The following is a 25,043-nucleotide window of genomic DNA, read 5'->3' on the forward strand; positions in this document are numbered from 1 at the left end:
ATCAGCAGCATATGATCTAGGAGTGTGCCACTTAACAAGTTCAGTAGGGGGTATTGGGGTAGAGAATAGGGTAGGGAGGGGGGGTAAAAAGGAGGGAGGGAATGGGAGGGGGTAGGTCTTGAGAGCAAAGTTATAGAATGAGGAAACCATCAATTACATGTATATCAGCAAGAAAAGGTAATCATCAGGAATAAGATCAGTTTATCTTGGATGTGTACTATCTTTGCCATGGAAGCCATTTGGCCTGGGTTTTATTATATGAAGTTAGGCCTCTGGATCCTAAGAGTTCGTAGGTGTAGTGTGAATGGACTAAAGTGGTGACCTCAAGGATAGTAGGTATGTTTGGGCATTTCCAGTTTCTAGTTAGAAGCAATCTAGTTGCTAGAAGGATATAAGTAAGGACCGTGTGGAATGTGTAAGGGATATCTTCTGGAATTATGTTGAGTATAGCGAGTTGCGGTGTCAAGGATATGGTGACATTGCTTAACTTCATGAATGGGTTGTGTGACGTCCGACCAGAGGGGTCCTATGCTTGGACATTGCCATAGGATGTGGAATAGAGTACCCGTATGATTACAGTTGCGCCAGCATAATGGAGCGGTGTTGGGTTGAAACTTAGCTAGCCTATGAGGAGTCAGGTACCCAACGAAGTATGATTTTTTTTTTTTTGTCGTCGGTTCCCATAAACCTGTGCACCGTGTAGCTTTATAATAGTTTAACGCTTGTTGCCACTGGGCATCAGAAAATTGTAGTTGTGCGTCTGATTCCCAGTCTAAGTAGGGTTTGGATTTGTAGAAGATATTTTTCTCCTGTAATAAGGGGTAAATAAGTGAGATACCTTTTTAACCGTGGAGTCGTGGGTGAAATAAAAATTCCATAATTTCGAAGGCAGTGCTCCTTCTATGCGGGTGTGTGTGGTCAAACAGGAACGTATCCTGTGGTATGTGAGAAAGTCTGGAGTGGGTGCCCCATATGTGGACTGGATCTCAGGGAAAGTTTTGCAGTCTGTAAAGAATTCTAAGTTCATTCGTGGTGGAAGCCTGTGATGTGAGCCATGTAGGGAGGGTCAGATCAGGAGATAAGATTTGGAGGGTTTGTAGGGGAACCTGTAGGTCTTTCATGGGGGAGGATGGCCACTTACTGTTATGTAGTATCTTCCATGCAGAAATCGATGCCTGTATGGTTGGTGAATACAGGTGGAAAATTCGTTACTGATGCCAGGGAGCTATATAGCCAGCTTTTGAGGTCAGATCCTGGTGTGGCATGATTTTCTATGTCCCCCCCATAGTGTGGTATGGGGGATTGGTCCATTCTCGCAATTGGGAAAGGACGGTGGCTAAGTAATAATCCCGGATATCAGTATAACCCATACCACCCGCATGTTTATGTTTTAATGAGCTTAGAATGATTGCTTCTAGGTTTCTTACCTTGCCATATGTAGTTAGAATAGATTGTAAAGAATTGAGATAGGATTTGGTTAAGGGGGATGGGAAGGGTGCGAAATGTGTACAGTATTTTGGGCAGTATGAGCATTTTAAAAGCTGCTAGCCTGCCTGACCATGAAAGTTCGAATTTGGTTAGGTTGGACAATTCTTTGATTAGCATTTGTTTGGTTTTGACATAGTTAGATTGAAATAATCTGGATACCGAATTGGTGAGTACGATGCCTAAATATGATATACCGTGGTCGGCCCAGGGGTATGCATATTGGTTCCGTAAAATATTGCTAGTAATGGCATCAAGACCCAGGTCTAAAATATGATTTAGTTTTCATTGACCTTTATAGTAAGAAAACCGAACCGAAGTTGGTTAGAACATGTTGTACCGAAGCCAGGGAAGTCATGGGATTGGTTAGCATCATTATGACATCATCTGCAAACAAATTTATTTTGTGTTCGATGTGACCTATTTTAAATCCTGTGATAGTGTTACAATTTCTGATATGTGCCGCCAGGGGTTTCCATTATCAGATTAAAGATGAGTGGCGATAGGGGGCATCCCTGGCGGGTGCCATTGGTTATTGGGAAAGAGCGGGAGACTATTCCACCGTGTAGACTTGTGCCGATGGAGAAGAAAATAAGGCTAAGATTGCTGAAAATATATGGCCATTGAATCCAAATTTATGAAGGGTGGCTTCTAGGTAGGCCCAATGGACTCTATCGAACGCCTTCTCTGCATCCAGGGATAGAAGCAGAGAAGGCATTCTGCTAGTCTCTGCATGGTGGATTATGTTTATTAATCTCCTTGAGGCGTCATAAGTTTGTCTACCCTTCGTGAAACCTGATTGATCTGGGTGGATTAGGGTGGGCATAATTCGGACTAATCGGTTGGCTATGAGTTTAGCGAAAAATTATGGTATCAATATTGAGGAGTGAAATTGCCTAAAGTTTTGTGGTGTGTTAGGTTCCTTCCCTGACTTCGGCAGTGCAATTATCAGAGTGTTAAGCATTTCATTGGGAAGAGAAGAGGAAGAGGCAGCGTCATTGCACACTTGGAGAGGTAGGCAGCCAAGGTAGTACTACATTTTTTTTTTTTTATAGTATTCGTTGGTTAAGCCATCAGGCCCTGGCGATTTATTTGAAGGTAAAGCTGATATGATGTTTTGAACCTTCCAACTGGGTGAAAGGAGTATTCAGGTCGAATAAGTGTTGTTGTGATAATGTCGGTAGGTCAATTGTTTGTAGGAAGGTATTGATATCTGCAGGAGAGGGTTGGATTGTATCAGGGTCATCTTTCAAATTATACAGTGGTTGGTAGTAATGGCTAAAATCATCTGCAATAGCTTGAGGATCAAAAGGTTTCTGCTTTGTGGTTGGGTGAAAGAGGTGGTGTATTCTGGATTTAGCGTAGTGACCCTTAATTTTGAGTGCAAGTGCTTTCCCTGCCTTGTTGCCTGTAGTGTAATAGTGTGCTTTGAATTTTGTATTGGTTTTAGTGTGCTTTTCTAAGAGTAGATTTCTGAGTTCCTGTCTGAGGAGAACTAACTGATCTTTAATTTAGGGTCTGGATTAGTTTGGTTTTGAACATCAAGTGTATATATCTTGGCTATTATGGTGTCTAGACGCTGTGATCTCCTCCTCATCTTCTCTCGTGCAGAGAGCTGCATGAAGATCCCTCTGACGAATGCCTTGTGTGCATTCCAGAGGACAGTATCATGGAGACTGAACCAGCAATTAAAGTAAAAAAATTCTTCAAGATGAGTACGTATGTAAGAAGAGTGTTCTGGGGAATGAATGATGTCTGCATTCGCTCTCCATACCATGTGCCGTGGGGAATTCGGATGGTCTGTTACAGTGAGTGAAATTGGAGCTGGTCGGACCAGGTTATCGTACCAATGCCTGATTCAGTAGACCTGGTTAGTGTCCATTTATCTACAAGAAAAATATCAATTCTCGTGTAGCAGTTATGTCTGTGGGAGAAAAAGGAGTAGTCTCGCTCGGTGGTATGGTGGCATCTCCAGATGTCGTATAGATCATTGTTTCTTATGAAGGTAGTCATAGGGGAAGATAATTATACAAGTGAAGCCGCGCTTATGGGATGGGTCTTGATCAGCAGGAGTATGTATAGGTGTTAATTTATACCTGTAACCTTGTATTTTATATGATTTTTTTATTGGTTACAATTCTTCTGTCTAATTTTTATCCTATTAGTTTAAAAGGTTTAACCACTTAAGGACCGCCGTATTGCCATTGTACGCCAGCACAATGGCACAGGCAGGCACAATCACGTACATCTACGTGATTGCCTTCCAGCGGGTGGGGGGTCCGATCGGACCCCTCCCGCTGTTTACGGCGGTCCGATTCGGTCCAGGAGCGCTCCGTGATGAGGGGTGGCCGTTGGTTTTCGGCCACCCCCTCTGGATCGCTCCTGGCCAATGAGAAGCTTCCTCCCCTGTGTATTGTTTACACAGGAAGGAGGAAGTGATGTCATTCTCGGGCGGTCTTTTTGACCGGACTACGAGGAGAAGAGTAAAAGTAAGTGTGCACCAACACTACACTGACATGTAGGTACACACAGGCACACAAACCCCCCCCCGAGCCCCCCCCCCCCCCCCCCCAGTCACAGTGTCACTGATTGCATTGATCATTTCTTTACTGATCAATGCATTCAGTGTCAGTTGTGACAGTAAAAACTGTCAGGACAGTTAGTGTTAGGTCCAGGGTAGCCCCCTATCACCCCCCAATAAAGATTTAACCCCCTGATTGCCCCTAGAGTTAACCCTTTCACCCCCTTTTGCCAGTGTCACTAAGCGATCATTTTTCTGATCGCTGCATGTGTCGCTAGGTAGCTAGTTATTTTTTTAGGTTCACCGCCAGGTTTTTATATCGCTAGGTACCCCGATATACTACCCAATAATGGTTTTAACCCCCAGATTGCCGCTAGTTAACCCTTTCACCCCCTTTTGCCAGTGTCACTAAGCGATCGTTTTTCTGATCGCTGCATTAGTGTCGCTACAGTCGCTAGGTAGCTAGTTATTTTTTTAGGTTCACCGCCAGGTTTTTATAGCGCTAGGTACCCCGATATACTACCCAATAATGGTTTTAACCCCCTGATTTCCGCTAGTTAACCCTTTCACCCCCTTTTGCCAGTGTCACTAAGCGATAATTTTTCTGAACGCTGCATCAGTGTCGCTAGTGTCGCTAGGTAGCTAGTTATTTTTTTTAGGTTCACCGCCAGGTTTTTATAGCGCTAGGTACCCCGATATACTACCCAATAATGGTTTTAACCCCCTGATTGCTGCTAGTTAACCCTTTCACCCCCTTTCACCAGCGATCACAGTATAAGTGTCACTGGTGACGCTGGTTAGGCCAGTTAGTTATTTAGGTACCCGTCAGGTTTTTATATAGCGCCAGGGACCCCCATATACTACCTAATAAAAATTTGAAACCCCCTGATTGCCCCTAGTTAACCCTTTCACCACTGATCACCGTATAAGTGTTACGGGTGACTCTGGTTAGTTTGTTTTTTATAGCATTTTATAGTCGAATCCGGAAGGCAGTGCTTGGTTTTCGGGGTCCCGTACGTGGCTAGGCTCCCAAAAAGTCCCCCACATGTGATATCCCCGTACTCGGGAGAAGCAGCAGAATTTATTTTGGGGTGTAATTTGACTTCTGCCCATAGCATGTGTGAGCAATATATCATTTAGTGACAACTTTGTGCAAAAAAAAAAAAGTTTGTAATATTCCCGCAACTTTTGGCAAAATATAAAATATTCCATGGACTCAACATGCCTCTCAGTAAATAGCTTGGGGTGTCTACTTTCCAAAATGGGGTCATTTGGGGGGGTTTTGTGCTATTTTTGGCATTTTATGGCCTTCGAAACTGGTGATAGATAGTGAGGAGTTAAATCAAAAATTTGCACCCTTAGAAATCCTGAAGGTGGTGATTGGTTTTCGGGTGCCGTGCGCGACTAGACTCCCAAAAAGTCCCACACATGTGGTATCCCCATACTCGGGAGAAGCAGCAGAATGTATTTTGGGGTGTCATTTCACATATGCCCATAGCATGTGTGAGCAATATATCATTTAGTGACAACTTGGTGCAAAAAAAAAAAAAAGTTTGTAATATTCCCGCAACTTGTGGCAAAATATAAAATATTCCATGGACTCAACATGCCTCTCAGTAAATAGCTTGGGGTGTCTACTTTCCAAAATGGGGTCATTTTGGGGGTTTTGTGCTATTTTGGCATTTTATGGCCTTCGAAACTGTGATAGGTAGTGAGGAGTTAAATCAAAAATTTGCACCCTTAGAAATCCTGAAGGTGGTGATTGGTTTTCGGGGTGCCGTGCGCGACTAGACTCCCAAAAGTCCCACACGTGGTATCCCCATACTCGGGAGAAGTAGCGGAATATATTTTGGGGTGCAATTCCACATATAACCATGGCATGTGTGAGCAATATATCATTTAGTGACAACTTTTTGTAAAAAAAAAATTTTTTTTTTTTTTTTTTTTTTTTTTTGTCATTATTCAATCCCTTAGGACAAAAAAAAATAAATATTCAATGGGCTCAACATACCCATCAGCAATTTCCTTGGGTGTCTACTTTCCAAAATGGGGTCATTTGGGGGGGATTTGTACTGCCCTGCCATTTTAGCACCTCAAGAAATGAGATCGGCAGTCATAAATTAAAAGCTGTGTAAATTCAGAAAATGTACTCTAGTTTGTAGACGCTATAACTTTTGCGCAAACCAAAAAATATACGCTTATTGACATTTTTTTTACTAAAGACATGTGGCTGAATAATTTTGCCCTCAATGTATGACTAAAATTTAGTTTATTCGATTTTTCTTATAACAAAAAGAAGAAAATATCTTTTTTTTCCAAAATTTTCGCTCTTTTCCATTTATATCGCAAAAAAAAAAAATCGCAGAGGCAAATCAAATACCATCAAAAGAAAGCCCTATTTGTGGAAGAAAAGGACGCAAATTTCGTTTGGGTGCAATATTGCATGACCGCGCAATTACCAGTTAAAGCAGCGCAGTGCGAAATTGCAAAAAAGACCTCTGGTCCTTAAGGTGTTTATTGGTCCGGAGCTGAAGTGGTTAATAGAAGTTCTCTTCGTTTTATGAGGTTGCTGCCACCCTAATATGCAAAGGCTGCACTAAACAACCTGCATTAATGGAATGGTTCTTGATTATAGGTTATTGGCGCTACCTCCAACTAATTAGTTTCATTAACACTCTTTGCTTCCTCAAACCTTTTATGTCTATCACCTTAACGTGTCCCCAGGGGCTGCGTGAATTAAACCCGTGTTCCGTATTTGTCTCAGCAACACCCCATTTATCCAACACCTCAAACTCAAGCCAAGAAGTGATTACACACCACTTTGTATCACCTCTACTAAGTGAGCTAATGCCACTTATTTTGCATATAGTTTCATTAATATTTAAGAAATTCGGATCAAAAGATATAGATATAAATACGAAAATAAAAAATGATTAATAAAACCTCTACCGTAGAAAAAACCTAACCAGAAGCAGAAACAAAAAAAAAAAAAAAACAGAAAGAAACCCAGAAAAAAAAACTTAGTGTTACACAGTGCAAAAACCCTTTCTAATTGGGAAAAAAACTGCCTCCAATTTTCATACAAATTATTTGTGCTAATTATTAGATACACCAGATCTTCCTACATTGGTAAATGTGAAAGGAGGAAGCGAGAGATTTCCTCATACATTGGTATCCAAAATAAAAACAATAAACAAAATTCAAAAAGACAAAAAAATGTGAAAAGTCCAATTACATCCGGTGATATATACACCAATCCAAAGGCATGTGAAAGGGTCAAATGAGACCAGTATATATAAGAAATAAACAGTATATATATCATAAAAATATTTCAGTCCACAGTGAGTCTTCTATAACAGTATCAATGTGCAATTGCGCCTCTTCAGAATACAGGAAAGGTGACTTTCGTGAGAGTGCCTGCGCTTTATTAGTGACTTTCGTGCTTGTTCCCCTCAAGGATCCCCACTCACCAGATCCATTCACCCCTAGGGGGTTACACGCCTATAATCTGTATCCTGTTTATCCGAAGATTCCACCATCCAGTTGTGTCTTCAACGGGTTCTTCTCAAGGTCTTTTAAAGAGATGCAGATAAGTCCTTATATCCACTAGTGATTCCTCAAATAAAAGAAATTCCCTCATGGTGTAGTATTTTTGATTATAATTGGGGAAGAGGGGAGAACAGTCTGATATTCTTCTTTAAAGCAGGTATTTTTAGTTATGTAGAAATAGTAGGAGGCTAGTATCCACTTAAAAATACTTTATTACAAAAAAACTTTATACAACACTCTATGCAAGAAAAGGGTTTTTTTATATGCAAGATGCAGTCTAACAAACCATGCATCAGCATACACCGTGTATAAATTATGTTATACGGCTCACAAAAATGTAACAACCCTTTTCAGCAAAAAAAGAAGAAACAATATATCTTTAAAATATAAAAAGTAAAAAGAAAAAATGCAAGACAAAAAATAAATATAAAGCACTGATTCCGGAGTGCAAAAAATATTTATGTACCAAAAATCCACAAGTTATAAAAATAAAAAATAAAGGTAAAAATCAGAATCACCTACAGCCCTTTCCATATGTCTGCAGAGTAACTGCACTTAGTCCCAAAAAAGCCCTATTCCCCCAGTGTTACAGTCCCCTTGCTAAAGTGGGGTTAAATGATGGTCTCCTCAGGGGGCCGTTTGCCAGGCTTAATTAGGTTAGGTTAAGAATGGGGCTACGTAGGTGAAAAAACCAACATAAAAAGAAAAGACCATTAATGTTTAAAAGAATTGAAAAGTTATTGGGCTTGTTTCCACTATCTTCAGCCCAAGTACTCAACTAGCCGGTCCGCCGCAGAACAATTCCCCTGAACGCGCGGCGTGCGTTCCAGGCTGCGTTCCAGCGGGTCTGGCGCACCGGAAGTGACGTGTGTGCGTAATGACGCTGTACGCGTTTCGTCAGAGACGTCCTCAGCAGCGATACTACGCACCCTCCCACCTCCGTCTTTAAAGGTGGCCACTCCTCCCATTCCCAGATCTCAGCCAATAGCCGATCTGGATGGGGATTACACGTTTGTTTATTTGTTTTCTGTCTGCGTTAACTATGCCACTCTTATAAGTAAAAAGTTTATACTCAAAACACCTCAGCTAGTAGACTTCACTATATGGTGATATACATTATCTTATTCAAAAAACGCTTTAGAAATGAAGGGGAAAACCCGGGACTTTTTATCCAATACTTCTGGTTCTGGGATACTTTATATTAAACCTATAATGTTACAAAGACGCGCATATTTCTATTTTTATTTATAGTTAAGCTCACAAAGTTCCACAAGCCTAAAAAATCTATTTCGAGGACTGTTTGGGCGTCCACCACAGAGTATTTTCCTTATTTACCTCCATCTGATGTCTATCGGAAGAAACTGAATTGCGCATACCAGATATTACCTTGTAAAGTTAGCCGGAATTCATTCAAAAAGGTATATTTATTTTAGAGGGGTGCTTTCCCCAGGCATTTGGGGTCTTTTCACGACCTCAAGTTATGTCTTCCCCGTCTTTCCTATCAGGTATTACCTTGTAAAACTACCGATAGGAAAACTTTATTTATGCCAAGGCCGAAATGCAAAATTAAATAATTTTATTTTGATATAGTGGTTCTTGAATTCCTTCCTTAGGTGCTACTTAAATATGCTCCCTTTGCAAAATTTCTTAAAGGGTCAGTGTCAACTTGTCTGCCTTTAATTAAAATTGATCAAGTCTTAGGGCTATATTTAACTACACCCAAGCCAAGTCCTATTAATTTCCCGACTGACCATATTAGGCCTTTTTTGGTTTATTTTCTCATGTAAATAAAATTTCTATCCACATCTATTTCCAGATTTCTTCCCAAACTTTACATCCATACTCATACATGCATGCATCTAGGGTTAGAATCCAGACCCAGTTGTTATCTATTAGAATTAGACTTAAGGTCAATATGCAAACCCAGATGTTATCTTGTAAAGGTAATCTACTAGTGGAAAATGATTTTTTTCTTCTTTTTATCTATCATATGGAGTCTGAAAAAACCCACATGCATGTATATGGAGATCTCCCAGGGCTTTTGATTGAAAGATTATAAATCTATTTACCCTCACTTTTATGGATTTGCTATAAAACAATTGAGGTCTATATCAATATTAAGCCCTTTGGGGGCCAGAGTGTTTAATCTATATATCCAGCTGGTCTCGTTCTGTGATATAAGGGTTGTCATATTTCCTCCTCTCCAATTCTCCTTTATATGGTCAATTCCATAGAATATCATTTTGGAGGGATCTCTTTGATGGAACAGATCGAAATGTCTGGATACATTATGGTTAGGGAACCCCTTCTTGATATTATTGACATGCTCTCGTATTCTGATGTGTAGTGGTCTGGTGGTTCTGCCCACGTACTGCAAATTACAAGGGCATTCCAGCACGTATGTAACGTGTGTGCTCCGGCATGTAATCAGTTCTCTAATTTTGTATTCTACATGATCTGTTTTCGATCTAAATGTTTGTCTTCTTCGAGGTTGGGGTTTACTAACCCTACATGCCAGGCATTTATTACACTTGTAGAAACCTTTCAGTTCCTCCAGGAAGGTGCTGTTCTTAGGACCATCAATCACGTTATGTGCTAGCATGTTACGTAGTGTGGGCGCTCTCTTGTAGATGAATTTCGGTTTCTTTGGAAGGATTGTTGCCAGAATTTTGTCCTCCTGGAGGATGGGCCAGTATCTTTTCACTATCTTCTCCACTTCATAATACTGTGCATTATACCCAGTAATGAAAGCTAGATCAAATTCCTGTTTTCCTTTTCTCGATTTCTTTATCAGGGTATTTCTATCTATTTTAGCGACTTCATTTTTTATTTTTATCAAGGTTTCATATTTATATCCCTTTTCTATGAATTGTGCAACCAATTTATCTGCTTGAGAAGAAAAATCTTCCATTGAGTTGCAGTTCCTCCTAATTCTTAGAAGCTGTCCTTTGGGGATATTGGCTTTCCATTTGGGGTGATGACAACTAGAGGTGGGGATGTAGCTGTTTCTATCTGTTTCTTTAAAAAAAGTTTTCGTATGGAGGCCATCATCGTTTTTGAAGATTTCCAAATCCAAGAACTCTATCTTATGTTTGTCACATTTGCCACTGAACGTTAGTCCATATTTGTTGTTATTTAAATTTCGTAGAAATCTCTCAAACTCTTCCGGAGTGCCATCCCATAGGATCACCAGATCATCAATATACCGCCGGAATAATTTTATCTGGGGTAGATTCCTCGAGTATATATACTCCTCCTCCCACATGTTCATAAGGAGGTTGGCGACACTTGGTGCATACCGTGCACCCATAGCCACTCCTGTGGTCTGTACATAATAATGGTGTCCATACCAGAAATAGTTACAGGCCATGGCCATCCTTAGGCCTTCAATAATGTACTGCACCTGCTCTTGTCTCATATCCGTCTGCTCATGTAATGCTTTCTCTACTCCTCTTAAGCCATCTTCCTGCACAATGCTAGTATATAACGAGTTTACATCTATAGTCGCTAATAGATAGTTTTCTGTACCTTGGATGTTGCTTAATAATTCTATAAGTTGGGCACTGTCTCTCAGATAGGATTTCCCCTTCAATACCAACGGTTTCAAGAAAGTATCTAGGTACTCTCCTAGCCTTGAGAACACAGAATCTATACCGCTGATAATTGGTCTTCCTGGTGGTTTATTTAATCTTTTATGTATTTTAGGATTATAATACATAACAGGAGTTTTCGTAGAATTTGACACAAGATATGCAGCTTCTTTTTGATTGAGAATGCCCATTTCCTGTCCTTTTTTCACATAAGCTATCAGCTGGTCTTCATACCTTGATTTAGGGTTCCCCTTTAGTTTTTTATATGTATTTTCCGTTTTTAACAGGTTCCTCATTTCTTCTTGATAGTCTTTCTTGTTCAGGATTACTAAGCCCCCTCCTTTATCTGCCGGCCTTATCACTACTTCTTTATTGTCCCCTAATCGTTTTATCGTTTTCCATATACTTTTCGATCTCTTTTTATTACTGTCTTTGAGTTTTCTCAGATCTTTTTCTACCATCTTGCTGAAGGCTGTTAAACATTGATTACCAGCCGTGTTAGGGTTAAACACCGATCTATTTTTCAGCTCTGTTTGAATGTATGCTGGGGCTATACTTGGCTTATTTTCCATACTGTTTGCAAAGTGTTTTTTCAGATTCAATTTCCTCATAAATTTTTTAAGATCTATGTATGTCTCAAATTTATTCAGATGTTTTTCCGGAGCATATTTTAATCCTAGGTCTAAAATTTTCATTTCCTCCTTACTAAATTCCACTTGGCTTAAATTATATATACCTTTCCCGATTATGTTCTTCTTCTCTTTCTTGTTCTTTCCTCCTCGACATCCCCTATATTTTCTTCTCTTTCTCCATATCTTTGTGTATCTTCCGTCCTCCTTCTGTATTGGTTGTTCCAATTCCCTCTCGGTATCCATTGTTCCCTTTCCTCTCTGTAATCTTCCCTGCATTGCCCTCTCCTGTAAGGGCCTTCCCTGAAGTATCTTCTTTCTGTATTGCCCCCTTTCCATCTCGGGGTTTTGTAGGGTATCCTTGCAGTCCATCTCCCAGGAGGTCTGTCTCTGGGGCCATTCCCCCGAAAATCCCCATAGCCTCTTGATGGCCTCCTAGGTGGATATCTAGCTTCCCTCCTATATTGAGTATCTTCCTGCGGGTATGTGTTATATGTATGGTCTCTTATAGGGGAAAACTGATTTCGAGTCGGGATGTTATACCTGGGTGTTGCATCTTCAAACGTTTCCTCATAATCACTTCTTCTGTTATTCACCACATTATTTCCCTGATTGCTGGTTTTGAGTATAGGTCTCCTTCTAGGTGTTGTATTAAAGTTACCCTGCATTGTTGATGTCTCAATTGCTCCTCCCACTATTTCCATAGAGTCTTCATTGGGATCTTCTATTGAACCGTCATCTTGTACGTGCCTTCCTTCTTCCATGGGGCTTTGCCATTTATACACTCTCATTTCATTATAATCAGCTACATCTCTCTTAAATTTTTTTCTGTTTCTTTGTTTGGAGATCTGCATCATATTTTTTTATAGCTTCTTGTAGCTCCTGTTCTTTATCTTTATACTCTTTATGTTCAGTGAAAGGTGCAAGCTGGCTTTTGATGTCTGCTATAGTCTTTTCAACTACCTTTACCGTATATACTCGAGTATAGGCCGACCCGAGTATAAGCCGAGGCCCCCAATTTACCCCCAAAAAACTGGAAAACTTATTGACTCGTGTATAAGCCGAGGGTGAGACATGGCTGTCCATCCCTGTGTGTCCGTCCATCCCTGTGTGTGTGTCCGTCCATCCATCCATCCATCCCTGTGTGTGTGTCCATCCATCCATCCATCCCTGTGTGTGTATCCATCCATCCATCCATCCCTGTGTGTGTGTGTGTGTGTGTGTGTGTGTGTGTATCCATCCATCCATCCATCCCTGTGTGTGTGTGTGTGTGTGTGTGTGTATCCATCCATCCATCCATCCATCCATCCCTGTGTGTGTGTGTGTGTGTGTGTGTGTGTGTGTATCCATCCATCCATCCATCCCTGTGTGTGTGTGTGTGTGTGTGTGTGTGTGTCCGTGCAGCCTTGTGTGTGTGTCCAGCCTACCTGTGTCCCAAGCCTCCGTCCCGAGCCGCCGTCGTCCCGAGCCTCCTCCGTCCCGTGCCGTGCCTCCTCCGTCCCGTGCCGTGCCTCCCCCGTCCCGTGCCTCCTCCGTCCCGTGTCTCCTCCGTCCCGTGCCGTGCCGTGCCTCCTCCGTCCCGTGCCGATGGATCGCCGCTCTTCTCGGCGGCCATTCTACAATTCAAAATTCCGCCTCCGCCTGTGATAGGCGGAACACTCAATTTCCCAGCAGCCTGTGTTCCGCCTATCACAGACATCCTCTCATACTCGTCCGTAGTATGAGAATGAGCGGATGTCCGTGATAGGCGGAACACTGACTGCTGGGAAATTCAGTGTTCCGCCTATCACAGGCGGAGAAGGAGGCGCGGCTTTTGAAAATTAATGTCCGCCGTCTGTCTGCTCGATACGCTGATCGAGCAGTCAGACAGCGGCGACTCGAGTATAAGCCGAGGGGGCACTTTCAGCCTCAAAAAAGAGGCTGAAAATCTCGGCTTATACTCGAGTATATACGGTAGTTTAAATTCCCTTCTCATTATTTTATGCAGCAGCTCATTTTCACTTTTATTAAAGAATAAATACCAATCTTCCCTTAATTCCGGGTCTTCAATACTATCATTCGGGTTGATGTCCCACCTGAGGCTTCTAGGGGTCATTTTAGCATTAATGTACATTTCCATGGTGGCTATATCCCACCATACTCTCAGCTGTTTCTCCATACTGTGCTTTAATTGTTTCATCAGACTTTGTAAATCCTGAGAGCTAGTTACTACTTCTTGATTGAAAATTCCCTTTACATCTATTTTCCTGCTGTTCATATACCCAAAGATATCCATTGCTGCAGCTTATAATGGTATTACTCCAACAATGGGGGTACACCAAAAATAGAATAATTATACAAGTGAAGCCGCGCTTATGGGATGGGTCTTGATCAGCAGGAGTATGTATAGGTGTTAATTTATACCTGTAACCTTGTATTTTATATGATTTTTTATTGGTTACAATTCTTCTGTCTAATTTTTATCCTATTAGTTTAAAAGGTTTAATAGAAGTTCTCTTCGTTTTATGAGGTTGCTGCCACCCTAATATGCAAAGGCTGCACTAAACAACCGGCATTAATGGAATGGTTCTTGATTATAGGTTATTGGCGCTACCTCCAACTAATTAGTTTCATTAACACTCTTTGCTTCCTCAAACCTTTTATGTCTATCACCTTAACGTGTCCCCAGGGGCTGCGTGAATTAAACCCGTGTTCCGTATTTTGTCTCAGCAACACCCCATTTATCCAACACCTCAAACTCAAGCCAAGAAGTGATTACACACCACTTTGTATCACCTCTACTAAGTGAGCTAATGCCACTTATTTTGCATATAGTTTCATTAATATTTAAGAAATTCGGATCAAAAGATATAGATATAAATACGAAAATAAAAAATGATTAATAAAACCTCTACCGTAGAAAAAACCTAACCAGAAGCAGAAACAAAAAAAACAAAAAAACAGAAAGAAACCCAGAAAAAAAACTTAGTGTTACACAGTGCAAAAACCCTTTCTAATTGGGAAAAAAACTGCCTCCAATTTTCATACAAATTATTTGTGCTAATTATTAGATACACCAGATCTTCCTACATTGGTAAATGTGAAAGGAGGAAGCGAGAGATTTCCTCATACATTGGTATCCAAAATAAAAACAAACAAAATTCAAAAAGACAAAAAAATGTGAAAAGTCCAATTACATCCGGTGATATATACACCAATCCAAAGGCATGTGAAAATGTGAAAGGGTCAAATGAGACCAGTATATATAAGAAATAAACAGTATATATATCATAAAAATATTTCAGTCCACAGTGAGTCTCCTATAACAGTATCAATGTGCAATTGCGCCTCTTCAGAATACAGGAAAGGTGACTTTCGTGAGAGTGCCTGCGCTTTATTAGTGACTTTCGTGCTTGTTCCCCCTCAAGGATCCCCACTCACCAGAGGACAAAATTCCAGGAGGACAAAATTCTGGCAACAATCCTTCCAAAGAAACCGAAATTCATCTACAAGAGAGCGCCCACACTACGTAACATGCTAGCACATAACGTGATTGATGGTCCTAAGAACAGCACCTTCCTGGAGGAACTGAAAGGTTTCTACAAGTGTAATAAATGCCTGGCATGTAGGGTTAGTAAACCCCAACCTCGAAGAAGACAAACATTTAGATCGAAAACAGATCATGTAGAATACAAAATTAGAGAACTGATTACATGCCGGAGCACACACGTTACATACGTGCTGGAATGCCCTTGTAATTTGCAGTACGTGGGCAGAACCACCAGACCACTACACATCAGAATACGAGAGCATGTCAATAATATCAAGAAGGGGTTCCCTAACCATAATGTATCCAGACATTTCGATCTGTTCCATCAAAGAGATCCCTCCAAAATGATATTCTATGGAATTGACCATATAAAGGAGAATTGGAGAGGAGGAAATATGACAACCCTTATATCACAGAACGAGACCAGCTGGATATATAGATTAAACACTCTGGCCCCCAAAGGGCTTAATATTGATATAGACCTCAATTGTTTTATAGCAAATCCATAAAAGTGAGGGTAAATAGATTTATAATCTTTCAATCAAAAGCCCTGGGAGATCTCCATATACATGCATGTGGGTTTTTTCAGACTCCATATGATAGATAAAAAGAAGAAAAAAATCATTTTCCACTAGTAGATTACCTTTACAAGATAACATCTGGGTTTGCATATTGACCTTAAGTCTAATTCTAATAGATAACAACTGGGTCTGGATTCTAACCCTAGATGCATGCATGTATGAGTATGGATGTAAAGTTTGGGAAGAAATCTGGAAATAGATGTGGATAGAAATTTTATTTACATGAGAAAATAAACCAAAAAAGGCCTAATATGGTCAGTCGGGAAATTAATAGGACTTGGCTTGGGTGTAGTTAAATATAGCCCTAAGACTTGATCAATTTTAATTAAAGGCAGACAAGTTGACACTGACCCTTTAAGAAATTTTGCAAAGGGAGCATATTTTAAGTAGCACCTAAGGAAGGAATTCAAGGAACCACTATATCAAAATAAAATTATTTAATTTTGCATTTCGGCCTTGGCATAAATAAAGTTTTTCCTATCGGTAGTTTTACAAGGTAATACCTGATAGGAAAGACGGGGAAGACATAACTTGAGGTCGTGAAAAGACCCCAAATGCCTGGGGAAAGCACCCCTCTAAAATAAATATACCTTTTTGAATGAATTCCGGCTAACTTTACAAGGTAATATCTGGTATGCGCAATTCAGTTTCTTCCGATAGACATCAGATGGAGGTAAATAAGGAAAATACTCTGTGGTGGACGCCCAAACAGTCCTCGAAATAGATTTTTTAGGCTTGTGGAACTTTGTGAGCTTAACTATAAATAAAAATAAAAATATGCGCGTCTTTGTAACATTATAGGTTTAATATAAAGTATCCCAGAACCAGAAGTATTGGATAAAAAGTCCCGGGTTTTCCCCTTCATTTCTAAAGCGTTTTTTGAATAAGATAATGTATATCACCATATAGTGAAGTCTACTAGCTGAGGTGTTTTGAGTATAAACTTTTTACTTATAAGAGTGGCATAGTTAACGCAGACAGAAAACAAATAAACAAACGTGTAATCCCCATCCAGATCGGCTATTGGCTGAGATCTGGGAATGGGAGGAGTGGCCACCTTTAAAGACGGAGGTGGGAGGGTGCGTAGTATCGCTGCTGAGGACGTCTCTGACGAAACGCGTACAGCGTCATTACGCACACACGTCACTTCCGGTGCGCCAGACCCGCTGGAACGCAGCCTGGAACGCACGCCGCGCGTTCAGGGGAATTGTTCTGCGGCGGACCGGCTAGTTGAGTACTTGGGCTGAAGATAGTGGAAACAAGCCCAATAACTTTTCAATTCTTTTAAACATTAATGGTCTTTTCTTTTTATGTTGGTTTTTTCACCTACGTAGCCCCATTCTTAACCTAACCTAATTAAGCCTGGCAAACGGCCCCCTGAGGAGACCATCATTTAACCCCACTTTAGCAAGGGGACTGTAACACTGGGGGAATAGGGCTTTTTTGGGACTAAGTGCAGTTACTCTGCAGACATATGGAAAGGGCTGTAGGTGATTCTGATTTTTACCTTTATTTTTTATTTTTATAACTTGTGGATTTTTGGTACATAAATATTTTTTGCACTCCGGAATCAGTGCTTTATATTTATTTTTTGTCTTGCATTTTTTCTTTTTACTTTTTATATTTTAAAGATATATTGTTTCTTCTTTTTTTGCTGAAAAGGGTTGTTACATTTTTGTGAGCCGTATAACATAATTTATACACGGTGTATGCTGATGCATGGTTTGTTAGACTGCATCTTGCATATAAAAAAACCCTTTTCTTGCATAGAGTGTTGTATAAAGTTTTTTTGTAATAAAGTATTTTTAAGTGGATACTAGCCTCCTACTATTTCTACATAACTAAAAATACCTGCTTTAAAGAAGAATATCAGACTGTTCTCCCCTCTTCCCCAATTATAATCAAAAATACTACACCATGAGGGAATTTTCTTTTATTTGAGGAATCACTAGTGGATATAAGGACTTATCTGCATCTCTTTAAAAGACCTTGAGAAGAACCCGTTGAAGACACAACTGGATGGTGGAATCTTCGGATAAACAGGATACAGATTATAGGCGTGTAACCCCCTAGGGAGTGAATGGATCTGGTGAGTGGGGATCCTTGAGGGGGAACAAGCACGAAAGTCACTAATAAAGCGCAGGCACTCTCACGAAAGTCACCTTTCCTGTATTCTGAAGAGGCGCAATTGCACATTGATACTGTTATAGAAGACTCACTGTGGACTGAAATATTTTTATGATATATATACTGTTTATTTCTTATATATACTGGTCTCATTTGACCCTTTCACATGCCTTTGGATTGGTGTATATATCACCGGATGTAATTGGACTTTTCACATTTTTTTGTCTTTTTGAATTTTGTTTATTGTTTTTATTTTGGATACCAATGTATGAGGAAATCTCTCGCTTCCTCCTTTCACATTTACCAATGTAGGAAGATCTGGTGTATCTAATAATTAGCACAAATAATTTGTATGAAAATTGGAGGCAGTTTTTTTCCCAATTAGAAAGGGTTTTTGCACTGTGTAACACTAAGTTTTTTTTTTTCTGGGTTTCTTTCTGTTTTTTTTTTTTTTTTTTGTTTCTGCTTCTGGTTAGGTTTTTTCTACGGTAGAGGTTTTATTAATCATTTTTTATTTTCGTATTTATATCTATATCTTTTGATCCGAATTTCTTAAATATTAATGAAACTATATGCAAAATAAGTGGCATTAGCTCACTTAGTAGAGGTGATACAAAGTGGTGTGTAATCACTTCTTGGCTTGAGTTTGAGGTGTTGGATAAATGGGGTGTTGCTGAGACAAAATACGGAACACGGGTTTAATTCACGCAGCCCCTGGGGACACGTTAAGGTGATAGACATAAAAGGTTTGAGGAAGCAAAGAGTGTTAATGAAACTAATTAGTTGGAGGTAGCGCCAATAACCTATAATCAAGAACCATAGGGGAAGATAGCCTGGAGGATCGTGAAGAAGCGTCTGTCGAATTGTCCGGTACTATATTAAAGTCCCCGCAAATAATAAAACATCCCTGCCGAAATTTGTCGAGCTTTTTCATCAATCTAGAGAGGAATTTGATTTGGCCAGTATTGGGGGAGTAGATGTTTACAATAGTGTATCTGGTTTTGTCAAGAGTGCAGTCCAGAGCCAGATACCTTCCATCCTCGTCCACCATGCTGTTGTGGAGGGTGAAGGCAATGGTGTCCTTAATTTGCTATCATAACCACGTTACGTTTGTCTGGTCCTGAAGACTTGAAGATATGGGGGAAATGGCGGTTAGAACAAGGAGGTTCATCTAGCTTTTTAAAATGGGTCTCTTGGAGACATAGGATGTCTCACTTGGATTGAAGGGCAGTCCTCCACATTGAGGATCTTTTCACTGGATGGTTAAGCCCTTTAGTGTTAAGGGAGAGGATTTTGGCATTTTGTATTTCAGGCGCAGGTGTTAGGTGTAGTACTAGTAGGTACTTACAGTAGGGGAGAGTCTCTTTACGGTGTCAGATGGTTCCTGGAGGCGAGTTCCTGTAGTCGGTGCAGGTATAGTTCTCAAGATGGAGGCAAACCGGAGAAGAAAAGGGTGGAGGGAAGAGGTAGAGTATAATACTACGTTAATTGTAGGCAGAACAATAAATAACTGAATAAAACTGTAGCTTAAAACAGCCGGAAAACACTAGGCTGTGCCAACTGAGTGGGGTAAAAGTTTGTGGTAAACACTGCCCAAGCAGGGCACCGACCGGAGCAAACATAGCATAAAGTGAAGTGAATGAACATCGCCTGAAGGGAGGTTTCAGCGAGCATTAGGGGGTTGTTTAGGATAGAGGGGTTGGGAAGGCCCTCTGCGGGTGTTGGACAGTGTGGCAGGCTCTTCTGGGATATCCCATTGTTGTAGGAGCTTTATGCCTTCAGGGACTGATGTGATAACGTGTTTCGTTCCATTTCTGGTGACGATGAGTTTAGTCGGATAACCCCATTGGTAGGGGATTTTGTGGTTGAACAATGGTTTAGTAATGGTAATTGGCTGTCTGCGCAGTTGTCTAGTATGCTGAGACAGATCCGCAAATGGCTGTAAGTCAGTGAACGGTTCAGGTAACTTGTTTAGATGTCGGGACTTGAACAGTAGCTGATCTTTGGCATGGAAAAAATGCACCCTCATCAAAACATCCCTGGGTATGGTTGCTGCTAGGTGTGGTGGCTTGGGAATGCGGTGTATGCGATCAATTATGGTCTCCATCGGTGACAGGTCAGGTAATATAGTTGAGATCATTTTTCTGGCGTATGTGTTAAGGTCATGAGGCAAGACCGATTCGGGTATACCCCCGATTTTGACGTTGTTACTTCGAGAGCGGACTTAAAGGTCCGCCATCTTGGATTTCAACCATTTTTGTTCATCATGCGTGTGATCTTGGGCATCCACAAGGTCATTGACAGTGATAGTCAGGTCACCCATATGATGTTCAATACGCTGGATTTTTTGTCCCAAGTGCAGCATATGAGACGAAAATTTAGTAAACATGGATGCTATCTCAGTATGTATAGAGGATTGTAAGGAGATGATCATCTCCTTCATGGTAGTGTCCAGAACAGGCTGGTCATATGTGGGGAAGGCCGCAATGGCTGAGGGCTGATGTGAGGGTAAGATGGATGCAGGGCTTACCTCAGTTAGGCCCCGCAGGATCCAGTCGCATCCGTGCCTTTGCTGGGCTATTACTGGCCGAGGAGGGAGAATTGTGTAGAGATGATTCAGGAGAGTGCTGCTGAAGAGGTATTGCAGGCTCGTCTGCATCAGGGAGGTCAGTATATGCAGGCGAATCTCTGACAGGGCCGCGGGCGCCGTCTTGGATGTCTGTGTCTGGCGGCTGAATAAAGTAATCGGTCAGTTTCTTTGGCGGCCGGTAATCCTTACGTTTGCGGTTTGCCTGGGACATAGCTGGGCCCTGCGGCAGTCTGTGTGATTGGGGGTTCGTATAGGCAATCTGAGCGGCGATGTCTCCGATATAGAGTTCGGTCGGTGCAGGAGCTGAGGATTCAGACGTCCATCCTGCTCGGCGGTTAGCCACGCCCCCCGTTTGTATTTCTTTTTGACGAGCTGAGCTGCTGGGAAGAGTGAGGGGTAATGGCCAGTAGGACCGCCCCTGGGCGGTGCTGTTTTTGTGTGTTCTGCCTTGTTCTCTCCTAAAGGTGGCAATATAAACCTAAGGTCAAGATTAAGGTGCTGTGTCAGTCAATGAACATCAGAGAAAAGGATTTCACGGTGCGTACAAAAATCCTATATATTTTTTTTAAAAACATTTTACATAGCTATATCTGCAAAAGGGGCCAGCCTGAATTGATCTAGCAGGACTTAATTTACTGACAAAAGTTTATCAGAACGTGGTGTAATAGTCAATCTAAACGGTTTATCCTGTTACTGCTACAGACTCTCTTTAAGCAGGGATCTCCAACTTATAGCAGTATCAAAACTGCTAAGCACCAGAGTCATTGTGGGAAATCAGACTTCATAAACGGGAACAACATCTGACATTTGCATTCAGATGAGGGGACAGTTGCATTGCATATACAAGAATGTACTGTATGATTGTCCTTGCATATTGCTCATATGCATAGTAACGGATTGGCAGTCTAGCAATTCCTGTGTATTTTTTTTTTTTTATTTTGTTATCCGAGCGCCTACCTCGTCACCCCTTTCTACAAGGTCAAGGGCATTGTTAGTCCATGCTTGAACCACTTGCCGACCATGTCACGCAGATATACTGCGGCACAATGGCTTTCCTGGCTAAATCCCCTACGGGTAAATCTTACCCTTTTTCAGCCACTAGAGGGCACCCGCTGTACGGTGGGGAAACCGATGCACGATCGCCGCCGGCCATGCGTGTTTGTGTGCACGAGTGCCAGCATGGTGGTATGTGTTTGTTTTTGTTTTTTTGCGTGTAAACACACAAATCCCTCTGTTGTCAGAGGAGAGGAGCCAAATCGTTTGTTCCTACTAAGTACTACTAAGGGTGGCATTCTGATCACCGCTGTATGGGATTTTGGTTCCTACTGTCTTCCAGTGTGTGGAGCATTATTCCCATAGCCCACAGATTTGATTTCAGCACGATTCCTAAAACTAATTTAATTTAGGGATTCCCTGCTGCTCTTCATAGTTATATTGAGAACCTCTTAGTGGTGTCAGGTCATTTCACAAATCTGACAATCAGCTAGCTGACTAGCATCTTTCATCTACCAATCTCAACCAGGTCCACCCAAGAGTATCACCGTCCATTTTATCAGGTCCTGGCCATCTTTATATGTGGAGAGAAAGCAGGGCCACGCCAGACAAGATCTGCCAGGTGGTAACCTGGTCGAGCTCCAGTACCCTTACAAAACATTACAGTATAGATTTCCTGTCCAGCCAAGACCAATCTTTTAGTAGAAGGGTGCTTCAGTGCCCCCCCCCCGCTAAATCCTTTCAGATGCTGCCCTGGAAAACAACTTGAAAAAACAGTTAGGTATCTGGTAACTCCTTTTTTTTTTTTTTTTCTAGGAAGTCTTCCAGGGCAGCAACCCATCCCTATTTTTTTATTTTTTTTTTTTTTATGGAAGGATGGTGAATATTTGCCTGTTGTTCCTACATTATTTGTATATTACTGAGGTATGTGACGGCTTTTTAAAATGCGGGATGATGTTTCCTGTTTTTAGGTTGGAAGAGCACTATCTCTCAGATGCTGCTCTGGAAGACTTCCTAGAAAAGGAGTTGCCAGGTACCGAATTGTGTGTTTATTCCCCCCCCCCTTTTTTAAATGTTTTTATAAGTAATCGCACGACTTCTGTTCTCTGCTCCATAAGGAGCTCAGAGCTGGAAGGGGTGGGTGGGGGGCGCACACGAAGAGAGAGAAACGGCAGCACACGGATCTTTCAAGGGAGTGTTCAGGACAAGTCTGATCATTGGAGAACAGGCCGCGTTCTCAGCATTGCTGGAGAACTGACCAGTGTGCTCTCTAGTTTAGTGTGGAATAGGAAAGCGGAGGAGCTGCCAGGAACCAGGGATTTCACACAATACAGGGAGAACATGATACTTTTTTTTACAAGTACATGGTAGAGCAGTTGCATATCAGCAATGTGAAAGGTTGGGTTTTCATGTTTTTAAGAAACTAGAAAAACTGCAGGTGTTGGTCATTTAAATGAGTTGTGGAGTTCCATTGAAATTTTTAGAATGCCTTTTAATTAATTTAATGGACAGACATGGCAATGCTCTGTTTTTTTTTTGTTTTTTTTTTTTATTTGTTTTTTTATGCTGGTGTGGAGCTCTAAACACCTCCTGGTTTTCTCACACTCTAAAAATGCCTGAGACCAGGGGCTGATGTGAATGTCGATTATGTAATGCTGTCTGTAAATTGTCAGCGCTAAGGAATAATATATATATTTTTTTTAATTGACTAGATTCTGCAGTTGAAGATTCTGCTGCAGCTGAGATTGATGAAGGTGGTGCAAAGCTAGAGCAAGAAGAAGCAGAGATCTGGAATAGGATAAGTCAGCCACAAGATGCAGAAACGCAGATGTCTGATACTGAACCCACGGTAAAGTCTTTGTACAGTGTGCATGTTGTGAAACCAATATCTTGAAATCCACGTACATCACATTTGCACTCGCATTTCAGTGGATCTAATATGCAAAATATGCAGTACTTGGTTGAACCTCTGATAATTAAGCTTTATAAGAGAGGAGGTGTTGGTCTGTCAGCCCTTGGTCTGTCAGCCCTTGGAAATGCTACGTGGCCTTTTTTAGATGTCACAACCTGCCTTTTTAAAGCCCACCTGGGGCTGTGCTTCACAGATGTCTGGCATTAACTCATTGAAATGCAATCTATTTATCATTTATCATAGAAACCCAAAGGTGTGTGTTCTTCTTCTTTCTTTTTTTTTTTTTTTTTTTTTTGCTTAATGCTAGCAACTTGCAGCGTCTAAGTATCAATTCCAGGACCGTTGCTTTACTGGTCATATTTGTGTGCCATAATATTTGTATGTGCACACAAACCTGTTCACATGCACCCAATGCAAATGCAGCACTCTCTGATGGTACTGTACTGTAAAGAAGTGAGGATTGCATCTTGGACTAGATGTGTAGGAACAAAGTTGAATACTGCTTGTGTTTTTCGAACTTAAATATACATTGAATGCTTGTGTGGAAAAGATGTTTAATGCTGCTCTTTAGGAGCAGCACAGTGATGTGCAATAAAAACATGACAGGTGCCCATGTGCACTAAAACAAATAAATATTCTTAGTGATTGTAAAGGCAGAAGATTTTATTTTTTATTTTTTTCTATCTTGACGCATTATGCATTACGATAAAAAGCCTTCTGTGTGCAGCAACCCCTCTAATACCTGAGGTCCCTCTAGATCAGGGGTCTCAAACTGGTGGCCCTCCAGCTGTGGCAAAACTACAAGTCCCATGAGGCATTGCAAGACTGACAGTTACAAGCATGGCTCCCACATCCAGAGGCATGATGGGACTTGTAGTTTTCGCAACAGCTGGAGGTCCGCCAGTTTGAGACCCCTGCTCTAGATCCAGCGATGTTGCAGGAGTGTCGTGGCTGCCCAGGACTCCCCTCCGCATTGGCTAAGACGACAGCGCCGCGACATTGGCTCCTGCTGCTGTCCGTCAGCCAATGAGGAGAGAAAGGGGGTGGGGCAGTGGCTCCATGTCTGAATGGACATGGAGCTGTGACTCAGCTCGGTTGCCCCCATAGCAAGCTGCTTACTGTGGAGGTACTCAACAGGAGGGAGGTGCCAGGGTCACTTAAGAGGGACCCAAGTAGAGGAGGATTGGGGCTGCTCTGTGCAAAACCATTACACAGAGCAGGTATGTATGACGTTTGTTATTTTTAACAAAAAAAAAAAAGACTTTCCAATCACATTAAAGGCCAATTTTAATACGTCTGATTGTAGTATCAAATGTAAGTAAATATTATAGGCCATGGTTTTTGATGATCCTTTTGATTTCACAAAGGGCTCAGAAAGGGGGAAAAAATTGTTTTTAAGTTGAGGTCCAGTCAAATCCTAACTTTACTTAAACATGCAACTATACTACAAGTGAAATTTGCATTGACGTAACCCACACCATTATAATGGTGAAGTGACAGGTGTACATATACTTATCCTATTTCTAATAACAAAATC

General features: G+C 41.2%; 1 protein-coding gene across 3 annotated transcripts in view; it reads left to right on the forward strand.

Moving 5' to 3' along the window:
• Nucleotides 1–25,043, forward strand: part of OS9 (OS9 endoplasmic reticulum lectin) — a 125,115-nt gene that overhangs the window by 50,781 nt on the left and 49,291 nt on the right. For all 3 annotated transcript variants that reach the window (XM_077483636.1, XM_077483634.1, XM_077483635.1), the window contains exon 8: nt 23,307–23,443. In XM_077483636.1, the coding sequence (XP_077339762.1) occupies nt 23,307–23,443 (137 nt within the window). The remainder of the gene's footprint in view (nt 1–23,306; nt 23,444–25,043) is intronic.

Source organism: Lithobates pipiens, unplaced genomic scaffold, assembly GCF_037356315.1.
Source record: "Lithobates pipiens isolate NorthernLeopardFrog02 unplaced genomic scaffold, aLitPip1_a1.2 Scaffold_16, whole genome shotgun sequence".
NCBI classification, from domain to species: Eukaryota; Metazoa; Chordata; class Amphibia; order Anura; family Ranidae; genus Lithobates; species Lithobates pipiens.